Source organism: Alternaria burnsii (genome assembly GCF_013036055.1).
Source record: "Alternaria burnsii strain CBS107.38 chromosome Unknown 753, whole genome shotgun sequence".
Lineage (NCBI taxonomy): Eukaryota > Fungi > Ascomycota > Dothideomycetes > Pleosporales > Pleosporaceae > Alternaria > Alternaria burnsii.
In genome coordinates, this window is record NW_024066118.1 from 744,176 (window position 1) to 767,085 (window position 22,910).

The 22,910-nt window shown below is 52.3% G+C and overlaps 9 protein-coding genes across 9 annotated transcripts; 5 read left to right on the forward strand and 4 right to left on the reverse strand.

Moving 5' to 3' along the window:
* Positions 1–22: 22 nt before the first annotated feature.
* GT037_008352 (uncharacterized protein) lies at positions 23–1,095 on the reverse strand (the record flags this gene model as incomplete). Its single annotated transcript, XM_038933399.1, has 2 exons — positions 23–950; positions 1,004–1,095. 2 exons carry the CDS (start codon positions 1,093–1,095, stop codon positions 23–25), a joined length of 1,020 nt encoding a protein of 339 aa, XP_038784064.1.
* A 418-nt stretch (positions 1,096–1,513) lies between these two features.
* Positions 1,514–2,424, reverse strand: GT037_008353 (proteasome subunit alpha type-4; the record flags this gene model as incomplete). Its single annotated transcript, XM_038933400.1, has 4 exons — positions 1,514–1,647; positions 1,699–2,117; positions 2,168–2,352; positions 2,401–2,424. 4 exons carry the CDS (start codon positions 2,422–2,424, stop codon positions 1,514–1,516), a joined length of 762 nt encoding a protein of 253 aa, XP_038784065.1.
* A 264-nt stretch (positions 2,425–2,688) lies between these two features.
* GT037_008354 (ff domain containing protein) lies at positions 2,689–4,457 on the forward strand (the record flags this gene model as incomplete). The annotated part of the gene is made up of 2 exons (XM_038933401.1): positions 2,689–2,767; positions 2,821–4,457. The coding sequence occupies 2 exons, from the start codon at positions 2,689–2,691 to the stop codon at positions 4,455–4,457; spliced, it is 1,716 nt and encodes a 571-aa protein (XP_038784066.1).
* A 4,245-nt stretch (positions 4,458–8,702) lies between these two features.
* On the reverse strand, positions 8,703–11,456 carry GT037_008355 (phd finger domain-containing protein; the record flags this gene model as incomplete). The annotated part of the gene is made up of 2 exons (XM_038933402.1): positions 8,703–10,625; positions 10,674–11,456. 2 exons carry the CDS (start codon positions 11,454–11,456, stop codon positions 8,703–8,705), a joined length of 2,706 nt encoding a protein of 901 aa, XP_038784067.1.
* Positions 11,457–12,126: 670 nt separating this feature from the next.
* GT037_008356 (uncharacterized protein) lies at positions 12,127–12,861 on the forward strand (the record flags this gene model as incomplete). The annotated part of the gene is made up of 1 exon (XM_038933403.1): positions 12,127–12,861. One exon carries the CDS (start codon positions 12,127–12,129, stop codon positions 12,859–12,861), a length of 735 nt encoding a protein of 244 aa, XP_038784068.1.
* A 461-nt stretch (positions 12,862–13,322) lies between these two features.
* Positions 13,323–15,054, forward strand: GT037_008357 (stromal membrane-associated protein; the record flags this gene model as incomplete). Its single annotated transcript, XM_038933404.1, has 3 exons — positions 13,323–13,437; positions 13,490–13,806; positions 13,861–15,054. The coding sequence occupies 3 exons, from the start codon at positions 13,323–13,325 to the stop codon at positions 15,052–15,054; spliced, it is 1,626 nt and encodes a 541-aa protein (XP_038784069.1).
* Positions 15,055–15,478: 424 nt separating this feature from the next.
* Positions 15,479–15,948, reverse strand: GT037_008358 (uncharacterized protein; the record flags this gene model as incomplete). The annotated part of the gene is made up of 2 exons (XM_038933405.1): positions 15,479–15,637; positions 15,814–15,948. The coding sequence occupies 2 exons, from the start codon at positions 15,946–15,948 to the stop codon at positions 15,479–15,481; spliced, it is 294 nt and encodes a 97-aa protein (XP_038784070.1).
* Positions 15,949–16,586: 638 nt separating this feature from the next.
* On the forward strand, positions 16,587–19,489 carry GT037_008359 (uncharacterized protein; the record flags this gene model as incomplete). The annotated part of the gene is made up of 5 exons (XM_038933406.1): positions 16,587–16,680; positions 17,496–17,688; positions 17,754–18,362; positions 18,449–19,279; positions 19,342–19,489. 5 exons carry the CDS (start codon positions 16,587–16,589, stop codon positions 19,487–19,489), a joined length of 1,875 nt encoding a protein of 624 aa, XP_038784071.1.
* Positions 19,490–20,253: 764 nt separating this feature from the next.
* GT037_008360 (glycoside hydrolase family 2 protein) lies at positions 20,254–22,902 on the forward strand (the record flags this gene model as incomplete). Its single annotated transcript, XM_038933407.1, has 1 exon — positions 20,254–22,902. One exon carries the CDS (start codon positions 20,254–20,256, stop codon positions 22,900–22,902), a length of 2,649 nt encoding a protein of 882 aa, XP_038784072.1.
* Between the last annotated feature and the right edge of the window lie 8 nt (positions 22,903–22,910).

Consider the following 22,910-nt stretch of genomic DNA (forward strand, 5'->3'; position numbering starts at 1 on the left):
CTCGGGCTCTTTGTCAACCAAACTAAGCCATCGGCTCCCAATAATGGCTATCCAAACGCTCATCTCGCCCGCACGCCTCGTAACCGTACGTCATGATCCTGTTGAACGCCCCGCGGAGCTGGAAGCAATGTCTGCAAAGTGAGTTTCTTTTCCATTCCTCGCCGTGGATGTTCTTGTAGATGGAGATGTCGTGCGTCCACTCGTTGCTTGTGTCGAAAAGGTGCAGTGGCCGGAGGAAGCTTGGCGTCTCGGGTGGTTCAGGAGTGGCGGAGAAGCGGCGCGTTGTGTATCTGACTGGAGTCGTGGGCCGGGCAGGGGGGTTAGGAGCAGGTCCTTCTGGCGAGGCGATATCAGGCCGGAAAGAGGATAGTTCGGGGAGCTGCTGTGAGGAAGAGTTGGGCTCTTGTGGTCGGCCGGGTGCTCTCTCAATGAAAGCGACATTTCGTATCACACGCCTGCTGTTACCCGAGAAGCTTTGGTTTGCCAAGGGGTCTTGTTTTTCGTCTTGAGTGATATTTTGACAACACGTCTCGGGCATGGTCATGATGCGCATTCGTTTCGATAGCGGTCGAGGTTCAGTCGCGCTTTGCGCCAAAGCCATGTCCCATGCTGGGGTTGAGGGACGCGCACGTATGGTATCCGGATGAGACGAGGTCGAAGCTGAGGTTGGAGGCGTTGTGTCACTTGAGGGTGCAGTCAATCCTGAGGTTGGGGGCTCGTCGGGAGAGTGTGTGGAGGAGATGTCGGAATCGCAGAACATCAATGGTGATTCTAATGGTGGAATACCCTCTTCATTAGCAACTGGACGAGTGATGAATCTCGATGATGGGATCTGCAGGCGCTGGAGCGACGGTCGTTGGCGTGGTGTTGTATCGGTCCCATCATGGGAGGGTCCGAGACTTGTGTCGACTTTCTCAGGTGTGACGGCATTTCCTTGACTAGCATCTGACCTAGTCAACTCAGCATTGAAGTCGTTGTCCCGATTGTATTCAGCTGCTGTTACCTTATTTCGTCAAGGAGATGGCGTAGGAAAGATGCGGAACGTATAGTATTGACGGAAGACTTGAAGCTAGGACTTCGCTTGGGAGTGGCCATGTTGCGTTATAATGCTCAGATATGAATCGGTAAGCAATGCAAGTTCACGACACTGGTAATGCTGGCGGTGACACAATATGACTGAGACGGGGCTGGAGGAGGTGGGTAGGAAGATTAGTAGAATCGTTGAGGTACTCGATTGGACGTCGCACGCGGGGAAGGCGTTGGGGTTGGGCTAGAATCGAGGCAGCAGCAGGTCCTGTTACAGGCAGCTGCCATGATGACTCTGGATGATTGGCACGTGGCAGAAGGAAACGAGAGCGAGATTCGGAAGTCTACACAAAAGCAGGTCGTGACAGGGTGAGATTAGCTACGAGATGTCACATAGCTCTCACCTGATATGGTATACTACAAGGCTCGTGTATCATGCAGAGACGTTTCCGTTGCGCCTGTTCATATCGTGCATTGGTCGTGTATCTCATGTCTCGGACATCTCTGTATCCTCAGCCTTGGCAAGGCCGTGCTCTTTGAGCAGAGCATCGATCTCGTCTGCACTCCACAAGTGATGGTAGATCTTGCCTGACTTGGTTTTTCCTACGGTAGCGAACTCGACTACGAGAAGTTAGCACTGGCCTAGTTTGTTGTACGTAGTCGTGGACATACTCTTCTCGCTGCTCAGCTTGGTTGAGTCCATGGTCTTGCTGAGCACCTTGACTGCAAGTCCGCAAGCCTCTTTCAAATCGCATTCCTCCTTGTAGTCCTGTTTCAGCAAACTCTGTGCAGAAGCGTTGTTCGCGCCGACACTGGTTGCCTTCCAGCCGCCGTAGTTGCCACTGGGGTTACTCTGGTACAGCTGGAACTGTCGCTGTGGGTCCCATCCTGCGTAGATGAAGGATACACCAAACGGTCGGAGACCTCCGTGCTGCGTGTAACCTTGCTTGAGATCGCATAAACGGCGGACGAGTTGCTCGCAGGGAATGTCTTCGTTGTAGGTGAGGAGGTACTTTTGGGCGGCTTGGCGGGCGTAGTTGATGAGAATGTTGGCATCAGCGGTCATTCCTGCTACCGCGCAGATCATGTTACTGCAAGGCGTCAGCCATTTCGTTTGGAATACGTGTCAAGTCCAACCCACTCGTTCAAGATGTACAGTTTCTCGGCCGATGTGTCTTGCTCGAGCAACTTGCTGGTAACCTTTCTCTCTGCAGCGAGAACGATGCCATCCTGTGCCAAGATACCCAGTGCTGTTCCTGCGTGCGAGATGGCTTCGAGGGCGTATTCGACTTGGTATAGGCGACCCTCTGGGGAGAAGATGGTCGTCTAAGCACTATTAGCTGGGGTATTGGCCGTGTTTGTTGTATTTCGTACCCTGGAATCGTATCTCCGTGACATGATTGCGGTCTACTCTGGTCGTCTGGGTTATACTGGGGGCGTAGACAGCTGCAAGAGAGAATGGGAGATTGGCGGGGAAGTCGGGGCGTGGGCTGGTGTTGATGGAAGCTCCAGGCACAAGCTCATACGCAGCGCGTCGGCGATTCAGGTTGCTTGGCGCCGACCAGTTTTTGGATCGCGCGCTGCAACACCAACTTTGCCCATCACCAACTCTTCTTGCAAAGGTTGTACGGCTTCAATCTCCGACTGAAGCTCGACATCATCATGTCTGACATACCAGTGCGACCGCCTGCACCGCCGCCAGCACTCCCTGCAGGCTGGACCGAGCACAAGGCGCCTTCAGGTAGCTATGGACAGCTCCGACTTGCGTCATATGCTCCCGCTAACATTCCACAGGTCACTCATACTACTACAATGCCGGAACGGGAAAGTCAACATATACGCGACCAGTTGCAGAAATTCCACAATACCACACTCCCACGCCGCCTGCTGCGCCTGCTTCCTACAACGCGCCGCAAAGTTACAATCTCGGCCACGACAGCCAACCAGCGCAAACCGCCTTTCAGCCTCAACCCTCAATCAACGACTTCATCTTCGCGAGCGCGCCGAAACAATTCCCAAAGCATGGTGGCGCGCATCAACAATCACGAGGTGGGCACCGGGGAGGAATGCGCGGCGGGCATAACAACTTCAACGACCGAAGAAGAGAACGGAATGATAGGCCAAAGCATCGCCAAGACATCCCGAACTGCGCGCCCTGGGTACTGGTGAAGACAAAGTTTGGACGGCGGTTCGTGTGGAACAAGGACACCAACGAAAGTTTCTGGAAGTTTCCGCCCAACGTCATGACAGCAGTCATCGAGTTCGACCGGAAGGAGCGAGAGAAGAAGGAACGCAGGGAACGGGGTGAGCCAAGTGATGTGGAAGAGGATGACGCCATGGCCGAGATTGAGGCCGAGCTGGCGGAAGCGGAAGAAGAGGTGGAGATTGTGGAAGTGGACGGTGAGGAAGGCATGGAAAATGACGAGGAGTACGAAGAAGTCGAAGTTACAGACGATGAGGGCGAAGCGTCAGGCCACGCGCAAAAGCGACAGCGCACCGAAGAGCCGTCTGGAGGCCAACCGCCTGAGGAAGATGACGATCTTGCATGGCAACTGGCACAAATGGAGGAGATGGAAATGGACCAAGGTTACGACGAACAGTACGATGACGAGGAGCCTGCCCTATCTGAAGAAGATTGCAAGGCGCTTTTCAAGGAGCTGCTGGACGACACCAAGGTCAGCCCATTCGCGCCCTGGGATAAGATTTTGGAAGACGGTGTGTTATTCGACGATGAGCGGTACAAGGCTTTACCAAACATGGCTGCGCGAAAAGAATGCTTCAACGAGTGGTCGCGCGACAAAGCTCAGTTCCTCAAGGAAGAGAAAGCTCGACAGGCGAAACGCGACCCGCGGATACCGTACTTGGCCTTCCTTGACCGACACGCAACACCGAAGCTGTACTGGCCTGAGTTCCGCCGAAAATACAAGAAAGAGCCTGAGATGAAGGACACCAAACTTCCGGACAAAGACAAGGAGAAGCTGTATCGCGACCACATCAAGCGGCTAGCCATGCGGTCATCCGATCTGAAATCCGACCTTTCGGCACTTCTTCGAGCTCAACCTCTCGCGCTGCTCAATCGTTCCACGACTATTGATACCCTGCCCTCCGCCGTGCTCAGCGACCTTGCTTATATCTCTCTCCCGCCATCAACACGAGAGGGTCTTATCAACACATACATCTCCACTCTGCCACCTGCGCCTGAGGGTGTTGTCTACTCCGCTGAAGAAGAGGCCGAGCGTGCGAAGAAGTGGGCTGAGCGCGAACGAAGGGAGAAGGCACTCGCGGACCGCGAGAGACGTGTGCGCGAGGAGAAGAGAAAGCAAGAGCGCGATCTGGCCTACGGAAAGGGCAGGTTACGTGAGGAAGAAGCAGAAATTGAGAGAGCGATGAATGTTGGCAAAGAGGGTTTGAAAGGTCATTTGAAGGAGTAGTATACCCATACAATCAATGCGTCCGTCGAAGTCCAGCTCGATGTGTTACTACCGAAGTTTGACGTAATGACCTGCAATACCCGTGATTCTGATAGTTCGGGTCTGTACTTACAGTACCACTGGTACGCGTTGAGCACCTCGTTATCATACGTCCGCTTACCAGTATCTCCACACTTTCAACCACAATCTGCTCCCCACGAACCCTATCAAGACCTTTCCCCCATCTATATTCTTTCTTCGACTCCCCTTTACTCTTCTCATCACCCCTGGCCCGCATACGACTTGTGAGAGACATTTGTTAATAAATAGAACCTTCCTACCCCTTGTCCTACTTTCACAAGTGTGACTGATGTAGATACGACATGACCAACAGGGGTGATTTCCCTGGTTTAGTCGTATCTACTACTTGAGATCCAGTATCGATGCGACGGAACCCATGCAGTTCTCCACCGTTCCCTGCAAGCTGGTTCCGTCATAGATACTGCCCGAAAAGAAAAACAAGAAAGTGTTCTTCACTTCTGGCCTGGGTGTGAGCGAGGCGGTGATGAATAAAGGACAATGAACGCCGATCCTAGCAGAAATGGGAAAATGGGTATAGGATGTTCACCTTTTGTTCCAAATACCCTTTCTGAGCCCGGGTTATATTGGGGATCGTATTGTTCTGGTGAACGTGTTGGTGCCAAAATTCAAGCAGGACACTGTTATAAGATATCAGATATCCAGTTGACGGTGGTTTGCATGCAGCAGTCCTCTCTCATATGATTGTCAGCTGCTTTATGTAGTTGTGGTCTTCCGTTGAACGTGGTAGTAGGAGAGAAATATGTGTGTTTGAAATCACGCATGCGATAGATCTGTGTATGGTCCAAAGTGGCTATCAGGATTAATCAGATCATTCAGAACTTGCATCTGCGTCCTTTGTTCCTTCGAACAGATCTGGAAGGTTTTGTTGCTTGATGGTCACTGTACTCTATTTCTCATTCTTGTTCTCTTTCTCTTTCGTGGTCGTAGCACTCGCTTTCGCTTCACGCCACGTCCACACCGCACATTGGAACAAGGCTTAGCGGATCTATCCGCACATACAGCGATTGTAATAGGGTTGACCCTGCTGCTGAGTATCAAGCCTCGTTTCCAGCGGTCTCATATGGCCATGTATGGTAAGTTGTTCGTTTTCCGTTGATAACAGTACCCGCGTTCGTATTCATTTATTTGGGATACCATGTTCATTATGAATAAGTAAACATCTTAGCTTGATGACTATTGATCCTTCTACCTCTAGACTCGCCATATAAGTACCGTGTACAGTATTGATTGTGGTGATCCATCGATCACTGCGTGCGCATTCGTATTCAGTTTCTCGGGATGCGCTGTCAATGACAAATAAGTAATATTGCTGGGCAGACCTATCTTTACCTTAACATTCGCTCCAAGCGTGCCGTAAGCAGTAAAAAATCCATCGTCCATCGATCACTGCAATCGCGTTCGTATTACCATCTAGGAGATCCATGTTTCGGGAAATAAATAACCATCTTGGCTCACATGTACAACGACACTAGCTTCGCCTTACAAAACACAAACGTCGCGAGCAGTAATTATTTCAAATCCATCGATGACTGCACTCGCATTCGCATCCCCTACCTCAAACGGTGGTGCTCTTTGCTGACAAGTAAGTGCTAGTTGTGTCTCGACCACCATAGCGTGTGTAGGATGGGTAGCACCGTGCCCTACTCGGATTCGCATTCACTGCCGCACACGGCAAGCTCCGCACCGAATCGGTGTGCGCATTTGTTATCTCGTACAGAACTTGGGATCCCATCATCTCCTCTTACTGCATGTAGTATTTGCTGTGAAATGTGTGGATAATAGTGCTCGGTCTCGCGTTGTTGTCGGGTACGGATATGTAGTTCCACTGCCGCATGTAGTACTTGTTGCGACGTGCGTTGATGACTGCGCTCGTATTCTCACTCTCGTTCTCATTCTCAATCTAATGCTGGTGTTATCTTGGCGATGTTGGTCTCTCATTTGGAATACTTTCTGCGCTTAGATTCCACATATCGTCATGCCTGGATATCAAGTAGGAAGGCATGCCTAGAAATGCCAAAGGTAGGGTGGCGAATTCGAGATGCGTGTCGTCAGCAGAAATTGCATGAGGCAGAAAACACAAGGGACACCGCCCAACTTTCGTTTGCTTGTACGATAGCTACACATGAAGTGTGGTGGCATGTGAAGTGGTGCCGGCGTTTCGGGTGCGACACACAAAGGGTGCCCATGTGTGTTCAGTGGAGCGAGGACCGCACAGAGTCTTTTAATTGGTCGCCCCACTTTCCTAGCTACCGCGTCGGGAAATTTGCCGAAAGCCATCGATGATGGCCGATTTTTAGTAATTACCAAATCCACTAAGTAAATACTACACGATCTAGCAGAATTCCGATCCCAATTTTCTGTCTGCGTAAGGCCAATCGAAACTCTTCGACATGGCTAGATACCGCATTGGGTAACCTTTTGAAAGCCATTGATCGCAGCTCATGGTAACGACCCGGTGCCCCGACGCCGCGTCGAATTGAGTCGTGAAAGGGAGCTGGCTTTGAAGTCGATCAGAGGGGGTACCACGTCAGACAAGTGCCCCCGATATCTGTAGAAATTGGTCACAGGGAGAGAATACTGTATCAAGCAAGTTCTCATTGACCATCGATCACGGCAAGGACTCTGCCCCCAGTCCAGCGAGCTGCAGACGGAAGACACCATATCTAGTAACTCCCACATTGACCATCTATTGCTTATCACCCAATGCTGTGTAACCACGAGCTGCAGACAGAAAATGCCATATCTGGTAACTTCTACACTGACCGTCGATTGCTTGTCACTCAATGCTGTGTAACCACAGACCGCGTACTGCATGTACTGTAGCCTGCATCAGAGTACAACATCTGCAGTCATCAAACTAACCCCGCCAAATTTACTTGATTGAGAAACTCCCGGGCAAAGTGTTGATTCTAGGTGTTGTCTGCCTCCGGAGATATCGCCTTCCAGCATCGAATGAACACAACAGTCGTACAGGGCTTGCGTGTTCCTCCGCAACGTTCCTTCCACCCCTCGTATCGAGGTGCTCAATATACCGTATGCAGTAAGTTGAGTGAAAGGTGTCGATTTTCTCTGTGCAATATTTGCTTGTTGCACAAGAACCCGACAACTTTGGTTGTCACACCACATATGCCGCCTTCTTTTCCAACGCAACTCAACAGACTCAATATACCGTATACAGTAAGTCGAGTGAAAGGTATCGATTCTCGTTCCTCAACACGCAGAACCGACAGCACCCCCGTCACATGGGGTTTGTGCAGCAAGTACATATTGCACAAGAACCCGATAACTTTGGCTGTTACACCACATATGCTGCCTTCTTTTTCAACGCGACTCAACAGATTCGATATACCGTATAGAGTAATTCAGGAAAGACATGTGGATTCCTTCCATCCTTCCACCACATTAACGGGTACGCCGTCCATGCCGCCGTCCAGAGCCAGGGCACTCAAAATTCCGCGCCAAATACTTCACGAGGGAAGTGAAGATTATGGATGCATCTGCAGAGTTACGCCATTGACACGGATGCACGCATATCACCGGATTAAGGAAAAAGTCTGACTGCAGACAGACCCGTAGCGGGGAAAAGAAGTTTTCATGTGTCATCATAAGAGAGCGAGATATGAGGATGCGAAGACAAGGGTAGACGAAGGAGGGGGGACTACGATTACTGCATCTAGTAAGAAAAGGAACACGGAAGAAAAAGTATAGATTGCAGTGAACTGTCAATCTCGCTTATCGCACGGCTTACAAGAGGATGAGATTGAAGGACGACAATGCGAGAGCTGGACGCCTGATATTGCGCTTGCAGTGCCACGGTTGGTTGATGTACGTTGCATGTGAAATCGTGTAAAGAACAGCGTGTAATATTTGTGAACATAAGAAGCAATGAGCGTACAAGTAAGCAAGCAATGAGGTAACGAAGGGTAAAAACCGCTCCGCTCTCATCGCACAAACACAGTTTACACCACATGTGGGTATCTAATACAAGAAAAACAGAGCGCCGCCCCGACCGCCCGCCGCCAATACCCAAGCCCCGGCCTTACTTCAGAAAAATGTGTATGATCCAAGCGCCGCGAAACACCGCATCTGAAGTCCTCCGCGTCCCATTCACCCAAGTTCAATGTTGAAAAGCGTCAACATGACCAGCATTTCCGCAGCCACTTTCTAAGGGGGTCCAGATGGCTGTGCCTGTTGTTGCCCATTTGACTCGTTCTTTGAGCGCAAGTGGTTTGTAAGCACCGTTATGTTGTCGCGTGCTTCAGGTACAGTTTCGACAATGTGCCTGAGGTTGAGCATCTGTAGTTCCGAGACCGCCGAGTTCTGAGACAGGCTGGAGCCAAGAATGGTAACGATGACAGGTGAATCGATGTACGGACCAAGAATCTCAAGTGCCTTGGGTATCTGATGGTGTGGCGGTGCGTTGATAGGCGGCGTCGGTTGTTGAATAGGGACCATATTCGCAGGCGGCGCGGCGAATGGGTTGCCGTACTGGCCCTGTGGATAGGCAGCACTGACAGGCGACATTTGCGGAGCATGAGGGTTGGCGAATGGAGATGGACCGTTGTTGAGAACGGGCTGAGGAGCTTGACCAGCTGCGATATCTTGTTCTGGGTATCGTTCGAAGTGCTGGGTAGGAGGAAGCTGAGGTTTGACCTCGGGCAACTTAGCAACCATGGCGAGTACCAACATGTGTTCCTTGCGGGGCGTCTCGATCGTGCAGTATTCAAGCATATCAATGAAGGGCGGCAGGTTGCTGCCACCCTCTTCGATAGGAATGACATAGAGGTCGCGCAGTATGTCGTTACCTTCAACATGTACTACACCCCATCTGCCACGCGAGTGGAAGTATTCGTACAGATGGTCCATGATCGTGCGCCCGTCCGTGGTGACGGGACTGATAGCAAGGATCGACACCTCATGGCTTTCGGTGTGTCCGATGTTCTGGATGTAATCGTTACCCTTGGTACTTTCGATGCGTCCTTGAATCGCCACAATGTTGGTCAGCAGCTTCTCCCAAGGCACAATTTGACCAAAATCTCCACCAGCGACGAATCTAGCAACAGCGTCAAAGGGTTCCATTGACTGCATGTTGATAGATCCTTGCCAGCACACTGTCGGGTCCGAGGAATAACCTGACATTTCTACATCGTTGTCCTCGTCCTTGAGCAAACGATCAACGTCCGCGTCATCCACGGCGGCTTGAGGCTTGTCTTGCATATGCATCGAACTCTGGCGACGCTGAAGGAATGTCTGCTGATCATGCTGCGGCGATCTGACCTTGTCGAAGACAGAGTTGATATCAAAATTGGCCGATGCCCGTCGTGCATGCTCGGCCTGCGAAGCGTCATTCCCAGTAGATGGTCGTGCGCCTGCAGGACTCTCTGGTGGGCGTGTTCCGATAGGTGACTGCATGGCTGTGTCCTCGGTGATGCTCTCGCGCTCGCGAAGACTGGGCTGCTTGAAGTCATCATGGTCATTCTCGAAGGTGTCTTCGCCAACAAGCTCTTCGCCCTTGTGTGTCTTGCGTAGTCGTGGTCCAGTCTCCTCGGTTAAGATCATCTGCTTCTCAGCCGCTTCGCGCATGGCGGCGTACTCGCGTTGCTTGTCTTCGCTCGCCATCTCCTCCGCCTCCATGCTCACAAGGTCATCGGCCTTCAGACTTCCAGATAGGAGGCGATCTACAAGGACCGTGTTCTTCTTGACATTGAACATAATGGCCCGCATTTTGATAAAGTATGGCGAAGATGAACCTGTGGGCTCACCGTAGAGCTCAAAAGCAGCGTGGCTCATTTGAAGAGTGAGCTTGGTGGCGAGAGACTTGGCTGTCTGGCCGTCAGGTATGCGGTATCCCCTAGAGTCGGAGGCGGTGCTAATCAATGGTGCCAGGGTATCACGGAGTTTCTCTGCGACAGCCTTCTGATTTTGCGGCAGCGCATCGATGTCACCAACTGGAGTTGATTGGGGAGCAGGCTTGCTCTCGTGGTGACTAGACTTTCTACGCTTCTTGCTGGCGTTTGCCTTTTCGGTGGCAGGCTCGTGGCGGCGCTTCTCGCCGACAGGCGATTGTGGCTGACTCTTGTTTTCCTGCTGAAGTATGTGAGTTTTTGAACGTCTAGTTGGATGGTGGTAATATACCTTGGGCTCGGCATGTCCATTGGAAGCTTCTGGCGTGGGTTCAGCTACCGGAGCGGGCGTAGACGTGGGAGTCTCGACAGGAGCTGGAGCGGTTTGCGAGGGGGTCGCCGAGGCCTGCGGTGTGCTCGCCTTCTCCGAGACGGCTTCCTGCTTGACGTCGCTGGGGCGGGGCTTCGGCTTGGAGCCCTTCTTGCGCGCCCATGGTCTCTCCCCGCGCGCCATGGCAGCAAGAAGCTCGACATGATCTTCGGGCTTGCACTGCTCGCAGTAGTAGTTCTTGCCTTCCCAGAAGTCGCCTTCGGGTAGGCCCAAGCACTTGTTGTGTTGCCAGGCCTCACATTTGTCGCAGCAGATCATCTGGCGTCCACGGATGTCGCGCTGGTCACCGCATACACAGCGGATGATAGCATCTTCCTCCTCCTCATCGTCATCGTTTTCAGCGGACTGCGTTGATTGTGCCCGTTGTGGTTGTGTCTTTGCTTGTCCCTTCTTGGTTTGTGCCTGTCCTTTCTTTGTCTCCGAGGCTGGCGGTGCTGCTGCTGCTGCTGCTGCCTTGGCCTTGGGAGCGGGGGAGGGCTCGTCGAGCGCATCTTGATTCTTGGTGTGGTGGCCCTTGTTGGCGCGGCCAGAGCGTCGAATCTCGTCTGTAGTGGCAGTATCAGCATCAGTATCAGCGTGAGGTTTGGGGATGGGCGCGCGCGTGGTGGTGCTGGTGCCATGAGGGGCGCGACTTGGTGGCTTCATGGAACGGAGTCGCGTAGATGGTGTCTGCTTACCGGCCATGGTGTAGGACACGGGTGATGGGCTCAATATAGACGATACCACGAGTGCAGCTTATGCTATGTGCGAAACAAGATTCAAAAAGTCTCTACGAAAGCCCTAATCCTGCCTTGCGCGTCGCACTGCGGGTCCACGGACACGCCGTATGAACCGGTCTCTAACTAGTAAACGAGTGCGAACGGTCGCTCCTGCCTAATTGTACAGACAGAAGGCGCGATGCGTCGTGCGACTGCCGATTATAAGTCGCAACTGCCTCTTGCGCGTACCTGCCGAGTGCGGAGCCGGTGCCACGCGATGTGAGGGCGCGAGAGAGACGACAACTTGGGGTGATGGAAGCTCAATGCATGCGCTTGATCGTGAGCGCACTGTGGAAATAGCAGTGGGAGGTGAAAGGACTGCGAGGCCGAGTCGCAATGTGTCGTGTGGTGTCGGACTGAGTGGTGTCAGTGAGGAGGTGGAGCTTTGACACATCGTTTTGCCCATGTCTTGGCTGCCGTAATCCTTGCCACTAGCGAGCTGTGGACCCTTTGCGCGGCTGCCGGCTGGGCTGGATGCTCGGAGCTGTTGGAGAAGCGCCAGAATCTCAACAAGAACATCGGTGGAATTAAACTGTACACGCGTTTGCGGCGACACATACAGACTCATCTTCAGACCGAATATCATCCGAATCAACATGGCCGACGCACGAGCTCTTTTGCGACAACAGCGCGCAGCACGGCAACAGGCGCAAAAGCCCCAAAAGCAATCGGCAGCTCCTGCGACTGCACCCACGTCCAAAAAGCGCAAAGCTGCGGATGACACGGTCGAGGAGAGGAAACGCACGCGAACAGAGGAGGAGGCCGGTGTGCCAGCGGGTTTCTTCGATGCTGGGGCTGCGAAAGATGAGGAAGAGGTCGCGCCGGAAGCCACAGCCCAGGAGAGCGCGCCAATACAAGACACCAAGCCATCAGAACCACCAAAGCCGGCTGAGCCGCCACTCGATGCTACTGCTCAAGCGGAGCTCGATGCCTTCTTGAACGAGATGAACGCTGCGAAACCCGCGTCACCTCCGCCCACCAAAATAGCCTACTCGGGCGCTGTCATTGAAGCTGCGCCCATGACAGCCGCAGAGATTGCCGCACAAGCGCGTGAGGACCAGAGCGCACAACGGGCGAAACGGGATGAGGAGATGGAGGGCGAGAAGGAAGATGCCGCGCGGGCACTGGAAGATGAATTCGAGGAGATGGAAGGTCTCGAAGAGAGAGTCAAGCGGCTACGCCAACAGAGGGAGGCTCTTCGCTCTACCTCTGGTGGGATAATGAAGGCAGAGGACGATGGTGTCCAACCATCTCCTTCCGCTGAAGAAGACGGGGAGAGCGAGTCTGACGACGACGAGGACTGGGACGACTGGAGATTTCGTCCCGCTTGAGTCCTACAACTGCATTGCATACAGCAAGCTTTCTGGCGGTCGACGCATGTAACATACTATAGCATACCACCATTGTGATACCCGGGGTCAGGAGTTCCCAAGCATCAAGCATTCAGCCCTAGCAGGGTTGTCCTTGTCGGTCGAATACGACCTTATATAGAAGCGATGAACTATTCTGCTTTTCATACATGATGATCCAAGACACACACCATTCCACCGAAAAGCAAGCCCCTGGCATGTGAGATGGCGGTACGGAATGCCAAGCCGAGCGTCATGGGTAAGAAACATCAAACGGTTGGGCAGGCACGAACGAAACGACCTAACCCCACTCGCCCAATTCCACCCTCGATTGACACGTGCCCTCGCGATATACTGCTCTCCTCTTCCAGACACACGCGTTGAAATACGACTAGGCTTACGCACTCCGAACACAGTCTCCGCATACGACCGTCTACCCCACAATGTCGCGACGGCCCAACCCTGCCGCTGATCGGGCGGAACAGAATCGTGCGACGCTCAAGAACTTGGTGAAGCTTGAGGGCAACAAGACTTGCTCAGACTGCAAGAGGAACAAGCGTATGTTTACTGGGCCTTCAGTATTATGCGCCTTCGCTAATGGTCGCTGCAGACCCACGATGGGCCAGCTGGAACTTGGGCGTCTTCATCTGCATTCGATGTTCGGGAATCCACCGTGGTATGGGAACACATATCAGTAAAGTCAAGTCAGTCGATCTTGATACCTGGACCGACGAACAACTCCAGAGCGTACTGAAATGGGGAAATGCGCGAGCGAACAAGTACTGGGAGTCAAAACTGGCGCCTGGCCATGTGCCGTCGGAGGCAAAGATTGAGAACTTTATCCGCACAAAGTACGAGTCGAAGCGCTGGGTCATGGACGGACCCATGCCGGATCCTTCTACTTTAGAAGCAGACGACGACGATGTGGTGAGTTAAATAGGGTAGCGATTTTATCAGGACAAGAGCTAACAACAGACGTAGCCATTGAAGAAGGTTCAGGAGAAGGTCCAAATAGAACGCTCAGCATCACAACGCCTAGCCCAGAGCTCCAGCCAGCCTCCTCCCCCACAAAGACAGGCACAGCCTCAGCCAGCCATCGACTTGTTTGGCGACGATCCTGTTCCTCAGCGACCGAGCACCGGACCACCAGTCGCAGCGAGGGCGCCTCCAAAGGCAGAGCCAGCACCACCAAAGCAGAACAAAGCAGGGGATTCATTGTTAGGATTGGACTTTCTTGGTGGATCATCGTCTGCAGCACCCTCTCGTCCCTCCAGCACAGGGCCCGCTGCTGCGGCACCATCAAGACCGGACCTCAAGCAGTCGATTTTGTCGCTATATGCCTCGAAGCCCGCAGCTCCGCCCCAACCACAGCAGCATGCACGTCAAGACTCTTTCGGTGGATTGGCGTCTCCGCAGGGACCGGCATCGCCGTCACAATCGGCCTTTGGTGGCATGAACGATGCATTCAGCAGCCTGTCCTTCAACGCCGCTCCGGCACCCAAGCCCTCGCCGTTCTCTGGTCTCGATAGCTTTTCGAGTGCAAAGTCACCGCCCTCCACATCTTCATCAAACATGTTCGGTGGTGGGGGCAACTTCTTCGATTCTAAGCCTGCTCCACAGAACCAGTCGCACATTCGTACCATGAGCCCTTCAGGTGGCTTGTCTGATTTCAGCGCTTTCTCTTCGCCCGCTCCATCTAAGCCTGCAGCCCCCGCAGCAAGCGGTATGAACGATTTGCTTGACCTATCCATGCCATCTGCGCCGGCCCCTGCACCGAGGGTCACCTCCCCACCACTAGCATCACCTCCTGCAAGCTCGACCTTCAACCTCTCTTCGCCTGCACCGGCACCTGCTCCCAAGGCTGCTCCCGCGCCCGCGGCTGTAAACTACTCAGGATTTTCTAACATGGACGCCTGGGGTAGCAATGATGTCTGGGGTTCTTCTGCCCCTAGCCAACCAGCAGCAACAACTACCACATCGCATGCTCAGCCCACCACTCCTGGCTGGGGTGCACCACAGGTAACACAAGACGATGACTTTGGGGGTTGGAGCAGTGCTGCGCCCACTACCACGACGCAGACAACCACTTCTACACACACCACGACTACTCAAAGTAAGCCTGCAGGAGGATTCGGAGGCGGCAGCGATGACCTCTTTTCGAACGTCTGGGAGTAAGAGCTGCGCATAATAGATGCCCTCTGGCTTGGCGATCGTTGCGTCTTATGTACTTTAATGCACGTCTTGCTGAAGATGATCCAAAAGCGAGTATGGAATTAGAGCGTAATGTACATAGTGTACATAGTGATGTTTATAGACCGCTGAATCGAAACAACAATAAACACTCATACCCTGTGCGTGGAAATGCTCCCAAACGCCGCATATGCTGGTACCCAATACGCTTCCCCCCTGTTCGGAAGCCCGACCCATACACCAAGCCATCACAGTCCCATCCGCTCAGTTGTCTGATATCTTACGTGCCCGTCATCGCGTTCTGTTCCGTGGTGACTTACACAACTCACGTAGCTGCGCTTGACATCGAGCCGTTGCTGAGAAACATCATCTGCCCTGGCCGAATGATATTGTGAGGCAAACTGCGACTTTAAAAGATCAAATGCCATATCCAGTATAGAACCACCACAGTCGCTATTATTATGCCTGATAACTTGAAGATGGCTACTTTGTTTCCCGACGATGCCATGCGCGTCAGGCGTGTTGCGGAGCCTTTGAGGGTTGTGGAGAAGGAGGAGAATGTATCAGACTGTGATTGAGATGTCAGTAGTGTTTTGGATGTATCCGTAGAGTAAGTGATATTAGAAAAGAGCGAGCAGGGTAGTAGCAGAGGGATGGTGGGGTAACATAGTGAGAGTTGGACCGTCCCGCTCAAGCTCGTAGGAATGAAGGTATGTTCTTAGCGTTGGGTCTAGGGGGACGTACTGTGCTGTCGATGACATGTTGATCACGTGCGTTATCATAGATGTCTATTGTGACGCCCCGGAGTGCCGAGACTTTGGAGGCCAGCTCATCCAGTCGAGAGTTGTTCTGTTGCTCGCGCTCGTAGGCTTGCGACATGGTTACGCTATGCGCCTCCGGCTTCTTTTGGTTGCTTCGAGTTGCGAGGGCAGTGTGGCTGGGAGTGAAGTATCGCGTCGTCGGAGACCGTATTGATCTTTTTCGAGGGATTAACAGAGTGCTGCAGGTATCTCCAAGGCTGATTTCTGGTTCGTGGCTGTTTCAACGCGACACCCAGCAGGTGACGTTCGGGCGCCAAGGGACCCTGAGTTGATGGGGTTAGCGTTGAAAGGCGCGCTCGCATGGGTCTGGGGAAGCTGCGTTTGCCAGCAGCTCCCACGACTTGGTCTTCTATCTAACATCTCATCTACCATCATCTTCGCCAATCTCTCTTCTTCGTTCTTCGTGTCGCATGATACACTTTGCATGTTTTGTCTCATTAATCACTACATCGAATATGCAACCAGAAAAGAACATTGTTACCTCTTGCGCTGTCCGTCACTACCGAGAATAGCGTACTATTGCCTCTAGCTGTAAGGCATACCAAAGATCACACAACCTGGAATGAGAACAGAACAAGGATTTGCTCCTTATCTGTTCCGTGTTCTATGCCATGGATTCAACCCATGGAAAGATGCTGCAAAGCCATCAACTCGAAACGCGATGGTGTCACTCACGAGCTGCAGTGTTCTGAAAATATGTACCATGCGTCTACTGCGCCGCAAACTGGACCATGTCTAGGCAGGGGAAGAGAAACCATTGCAACAACGCCATACAGCTACCTACTGCGGGGTAGGTGTGGCATGTCACTCAGGCTATGCACCGGAGGGCTTGAGAGTTTCAACCTCGAGAAGTTGTGTTCCCATAAATAGTATACGGACACTATCTGCGCCAGTCTCTCTTATCCGTCCGCGGGATTAGTATTCTTTTAGGGGCCGAGACGTGGCCGCATATCGACACTGCTCGACCGTATCTGCATGTTATGGCCACAAGGCTGAGGTCGAGCGTGCAGCTAGAGTTCATCCACAGTCTCACCACAACGGTAAATTGCATGCCTTTATCGTACTCAGTCCTTGGCTCTAAATCCGCCGGATTTGGCTCTTGCTCACTGCTCAGATCATGCTCCGCCTTGTGTATGTGCCAGTAGCAGAGTGCCAATACTACAGGGAATGTATCCCAGCCTGCATGTCTCGTTACCGAAAAGTTCTCAGGATTACAAAGTAGGGGTCGATTATCGTCCCAGGAGCACCTCAGCCTAGTCGATCCAAGTCCGAAGGATGCTATACCCTACTTGATCGCCGCATCTGGTATGGTGTTGATGGCGGAGTAGTGCACTGAAGCGTATTCGGTTCCATCCCGCATATTCCGCCCCCGCCCGTGCTACGCCGCAAAGTCTCGTGCTGTTAAACGGTACACACCTGAAAGTACTCTGAGATGGGTAGATGTAAATGTATAAGTGAGAAGGCTTGATCTTGTGTCAATGACAGCAACTCTCACGCTTTGCTTACCTTGACCCGGCCATTCTCATCCTGATCTTGTACCCCTTGGTACTGATCTTCTTCTTGATCCAATGGCAGTTCTTCGCACCCTTCTTGTATCCTGTGCAGTACTCTGGGCTAGTGCTGCAGCTGCAATACTCGATTCTGCCATCCAAGTCCGCAATGCTCCTGGTCACACCGTAGAGGATACCTGGCGTGCTATAAGGCGAGGTCTAGCTGTGGCCAGCCTGGAAGAACGCGAACCTTATACAGCTGATCTACCTTTGGCGAGGAGCTGGGATGGCGCTACCCTACTATCAGTGTAAATATCCCAGAAACGCAAATCTAGCTTCTTGAACGTAACCGCAGCTAACATTCCTTGTGTAGCGAAGTGGAAGAATCGTATTCTGACGAAAATCAAACCACCAACCTGGAGCTCAAGGCTGGCATCACAGTCACATGCAAGACGTGCTATGTCAAAGGGAATGCTAAGGCCGAACTTACTATTGGAGACAACTTAAACGCCAGCGAACTCATCGGTGGCGTAGTCGACGACGTTAAAAACGAAACCATCGAATTTGCCGACAAATTCGTAGATTACTTATACAACTACACCGATTCTGTCTACGATAACCTGAAAGACGGTTTGGATGCGAAAGACTTCACTTTCCCAACTTTTCCATTCGCATTCGACATTGATGTGCCCGAGATCGAGGACGCAAACTTACGCTTTCAATTCGACGGTATGGAGCTCTACCTAGAGATCGACACTGTTCTTACGGGTGGAGCTGCCTACGAGATCAACCTGTACACTTCCAACACTCCAGTAGGGATCTCAGTCGGCCCATCATTGACGCTCGGTGTGACACTTCAAGTTGATCTTATCTTGGAGGTTGACGGGCAGATCGATATAAGCAGTGGATTCCACGTTAAGCTTGATGATGGTGTCGCAATGGACATTACCATGTTTGGCAACACTGTCTCAAACATGATCTTGTGAGTAACACTTGTTATCTATATTATTGCATCGATGTTTACATCGCCTTCAACCGTTGTAAATCTTCCGCTGACAATACTAACAGCAACGGCGGTCAATTCGAGTTTCTACCTGTTACGCTAGTCAGTGCCAGCGTTTCTATCGCTGCTATTCTTCGAGTCGGAGTGCACTGCGGTGTCGAAGTTGGCCCACCGGAACTACCTGGAATTGCTGACCTTTTTGCCGACTCTGTAGGTTTTGAGGTCAACGCGGGAGTAGAACTCGCTCTTTTCGCCAATGTTGCGGAATTTGTGACCAATATCAGCTACGTACCCGAAGACGATGAATGTAAGCTCAAGGTCGTTCAAGAATACAACTTTGCGCTGGGTGCCTTGGCCGGCGCATCTATCGTGGTTGATCTGCCGGTCCTGAGTGATAACATGACCTATGGTCCAGTTGCAAGCGCAACCACAGCAATCTTCACTACAACACTCGCTGAGGCATGCGCTGTCGGAGCTACTAGCAAGCCGCCGCAGGTTACTCCCACCGTTGCTGAGAAACGACAGGATCTTGTAACTCACACTACTTCGACTGTTACTACAGGTGTAGGTTGTAGGAACACGGCGACTGCTATGTGTCCGAATTCCGAGCAAATCTCCACAAGGGCAACAATTACAAGAACTCTCGTGGTTTCTTCAGGCGAGAGTGCTGTCTGGCCGGAAACTATGCTCGAAAAAGTCAAGGCTACCAAAGAATTTGGTCCCCAGGTCAGATCGATGAAGACCATTACTGGTAGCCCAGTACCGTACGTTGCGCCACCTAGTGAGGAGAATCACGGTCTTGATGGAACTACTGGCGGTGTCAGCAACAAGGTCATTATCGGTATCTGCGTCGGACTAGTTCTGCCCTTGCTGGCTGCCATCATTGGGGCTATCATGTAAGTTTGACATTCTATGAGCGCCACGATACCAATTCAAGTACTAACTCTTCATGTTACAGCTTCTTTCGTAGGCGCAAGAGGTATAATGCAGTAGGAGGACCTGCAGCACCCATGCTCGCCGAGCCGTACATGGGCCATAATGACTATACTGACCAGATTCATGATTCGAAGTCGCCTAACGGGAATGTTACCGAGATTCAACGTTGATGCATTCCATTGTTATTGGTTTTCTTGTTGATTCCGAAAGTTTGTACTGCCGCACAATGCTAAGAATACCTTTCGTTACGTCATGTTTCGGGTAATTTGCTTGCTTTTTCGATCTGTATCCTTATCAGTGGTGTTGCCAGCTCGGCAACGGTTGCTGTATATCTTAGACTCTATACAATTATGTTTTTCTAAACATCTGATAGTATTTGGGTGCTCGCTGAACTGGCGGACCCCACATGCGGAACGATGAGGAGACAGCAAGCGGAACGACAGCCCCATCCGGCATAGCCAACGACGTCATTACATTCGAAGCTCATCTCCCAGCCTCCAGGATCATCATTCCGCGCTCAACATGAAAGCTTCCCCATGAAAAGTGGATACATCATCCGGTGCAACATCGTTCAAGCCAGCAGCCAAGTATAGCCAAGACAGCCACCCCGCACTTTGCATGGTGGGGAAGTACCTGTGCAGGCTAATAAACTGCAAGAAACATTGCACGGGCAGCGGTGTATGTACTGCCCAGACGGTAGCATAGGTTCATTTTTCCGACCATGACGAGACATGCGCATGATACGGAGGGAGATAACCCGTGGTGCTGCTCTATCACATCACATATTTCTGTTCGTATACAAATCAGCTGTGTAACGATCGACTCCAAGTTTCACGCTTGCCATTGACTCTCAGCGAGCTCATCGTTCCGTCTGCTTATCAGATGAACCTTGTCTGAAGCTGGCATTTATTTCAGCCTGTTATTGTTCGTCGTGATGACGGGCTTCCTTCGGACACTGTACAACTCGTACAGCTTGTTGCTCGTGGGCGTTATATTATCGAACTACGTCGATGTCGCAGCCTCTCGTGTGGTCGCGAAAAGACAATCTCAGACATCTGGTCGCCAACGCACGTCACTCAATGCTGACTGGCGTTTTGAGCGCTTCACCTCGGATCCAGATGGCCTGAGCTACGAGGGCCTGAGGCCGTGGATTTTGCCTTGTGCGAACGACTTCATCACCGGACAAAAGTACGAGCGGCCATCTGCTCCTGCTCCAGGCGCCAATATCAGCTATGTCTCTTCCAGTTTCGATGACGCAGAGTGGGAGGCTGTCGCCCTTCCTCACGACTGGGCCATTTCCGGCACCTTTGATGCCCCTGGCGTTGATGGAGGTCTTGGTAAACTGCCAATCAATGGTATCGGATGGTACCGACGTACGCTCTCCATGGATGCCGAGACCCTACAGTCTGGGAAGTCTGTCTTTCTCGATGTTGATGGCGCCATGTCGTATGCTGCGGTATGGTTGAACGGTCAACTCGTTGGTGGATGGCCTTACGGTTACAACTCTTTCCGCCTCGACCTCACTCCATATGCCAAGACTGGAGACAACACTCTAGCTATTCGTCTGGACAACAAGCTAGACTCGTCGCGTTGGTACCCAGGCGCTGGAATCTATCGCAACGTTTGGCTCGTCACGGTTAACCCAGTTCACGTTGGACAGTGGGGAACCTACGTCACTACCCCAAGCATCTCAGACGCAGAAGCCACTGTTGAGATAACAATTGAGGTCGAAAACAAGGGTAACAGCAGCCAGCACGTTGAGGTAGTTACGGAAGTCTTTGAGCGTGATGCAGCCTCCAAGCAAGCAACAGGCGATGCTGTCGCAACATTCTCATCAGCGAACGCAGATGTAGCAGGCCATGCAAAGCAATCAGTACAAGGATCAGTCACCGTTGCAAATCCCAAGCTCTGGGGACCACCACCCAGCCAGACACCGAACGAGTATGTCGCTATCTCTACCGTCTCGGTCGCGGGTCAGGCGGTGGACAGCTATGAGACCGTCTTTGGCATCCGCTCCGTTGGGTACGACCCTAACCAGGGTGTTCTCATCAACGGTGAGCGTATCTACATTCAAGGGTCTTGCAACCATCACGACTTGGGCGCTCTTGGAGCAGCATTCAACACAAGAGCTGCAGAGCGTCAGATCCAGATTCTACAAGAGATGGGCAACAACGCACTTCGAACGTCGCACAACCCACCCGCACCTGAATTTCTCGACCTTGCCGACCAGTATGGCCTTCTAGTTATGGATGAGATCTTCGATACTTGGAACTTCCCCAAGACTGAGAACGACTTCCATCGCATCTTCCAAGAATGGCATGAGCCAGACACTCGCTCATTCATTCGTCGTGACCGTAATCACCCCTCTATCATCTCATGGAGTGTGGGTAACGAGCTTCCCGAGCAATCCAACTCCACCGGTACCGAGACTGGAAGGACACTCCAGAATATCGTCCGTGAAGAAGACTCAACGCGCCAAGTGACTATCGGCATGAATGAGGCTGACGCCGACACGGAGATTGCTGCCGTCATCGATATCGTTGGTCTCAACTATCAGGGTGAGGGCAAAGGAGACTCCTGGGTAGCAAGTTTCCCCGGTTTCAAAGAAGCCTTCCCAGAGAAGATGATCTGGAGTACTGAGTCAGCATCTACCCTCAGCACCCGCGGCAAATATCTCTTCCCTGTTACTGCAAACAAGAGTGCTATCGTCGGTGGCGGGCCATTGGAAGGTGGAGATCCAGAGACCAACATCGTAAGCTCTTACGATCTTTATGCCCCAGAGTGGGCCGCATCACCCGACAAGGTCTTTGAGCAGCAAGACAGGCACCCCTACGTTGCTGGCGAATTTGTCTGGACTGGCTTCGATTACATCGGTGAGCCTACACCTTATGCCAACGAAAGTCGTAGCTCCTACTTCGGCATCATCGATCTCGCTGGTTTCAAGAAGGACCGCTTCTTCCTCTACCAAGCCCGCTGGCGACCAGACTTCCCGATGGCACACATCCTCCCACATTGGACATTTTCTGAAGACCGTATCGGCGAGATCACACCCGTCCATGTCCACACATCAGGTGACGAGGCGGAGCTGTTCGTCAACGGCATCTCAGCTGGCCGCCAATCCAAGGGTAAGTACGATTACAGAATCCGTTGGGATGGGGTACAATACCGCCCTGGAAATATCAGCGTTGTCGCATACAAGAACGGCGAGGAATGGGCTAGGGCATCGCAGTTCACAGCTGGTTCCGCTACGACACTCAACGTGACTGCAGACCGCACAACGATCGCTGGTGATGGCTATGATCTCTCGTTCATTACTGTGTCTGTGCTCGATGAGAACGGTATCGTGGTTCCTGATGCGGCCGACGAGATTAATTTCGAGGTCACGTCTGGGCAGGGCGTTATTGTTGCTACAGACAACGGTGATCCAACAGATATGAGGCCGTTCCCAGAATCGACGAGGAATGCCTTTAGCGGAATGGCGTTAGCTATTGTAAGGAGCGAAGCGGGTGCTAGTGGAGAGATTGTTGTTGAGGCAAAGGCCGAGGGACTAGAAGGTGCCAGAGTGGTGCTCACCGCTAGCTAGATATGCCA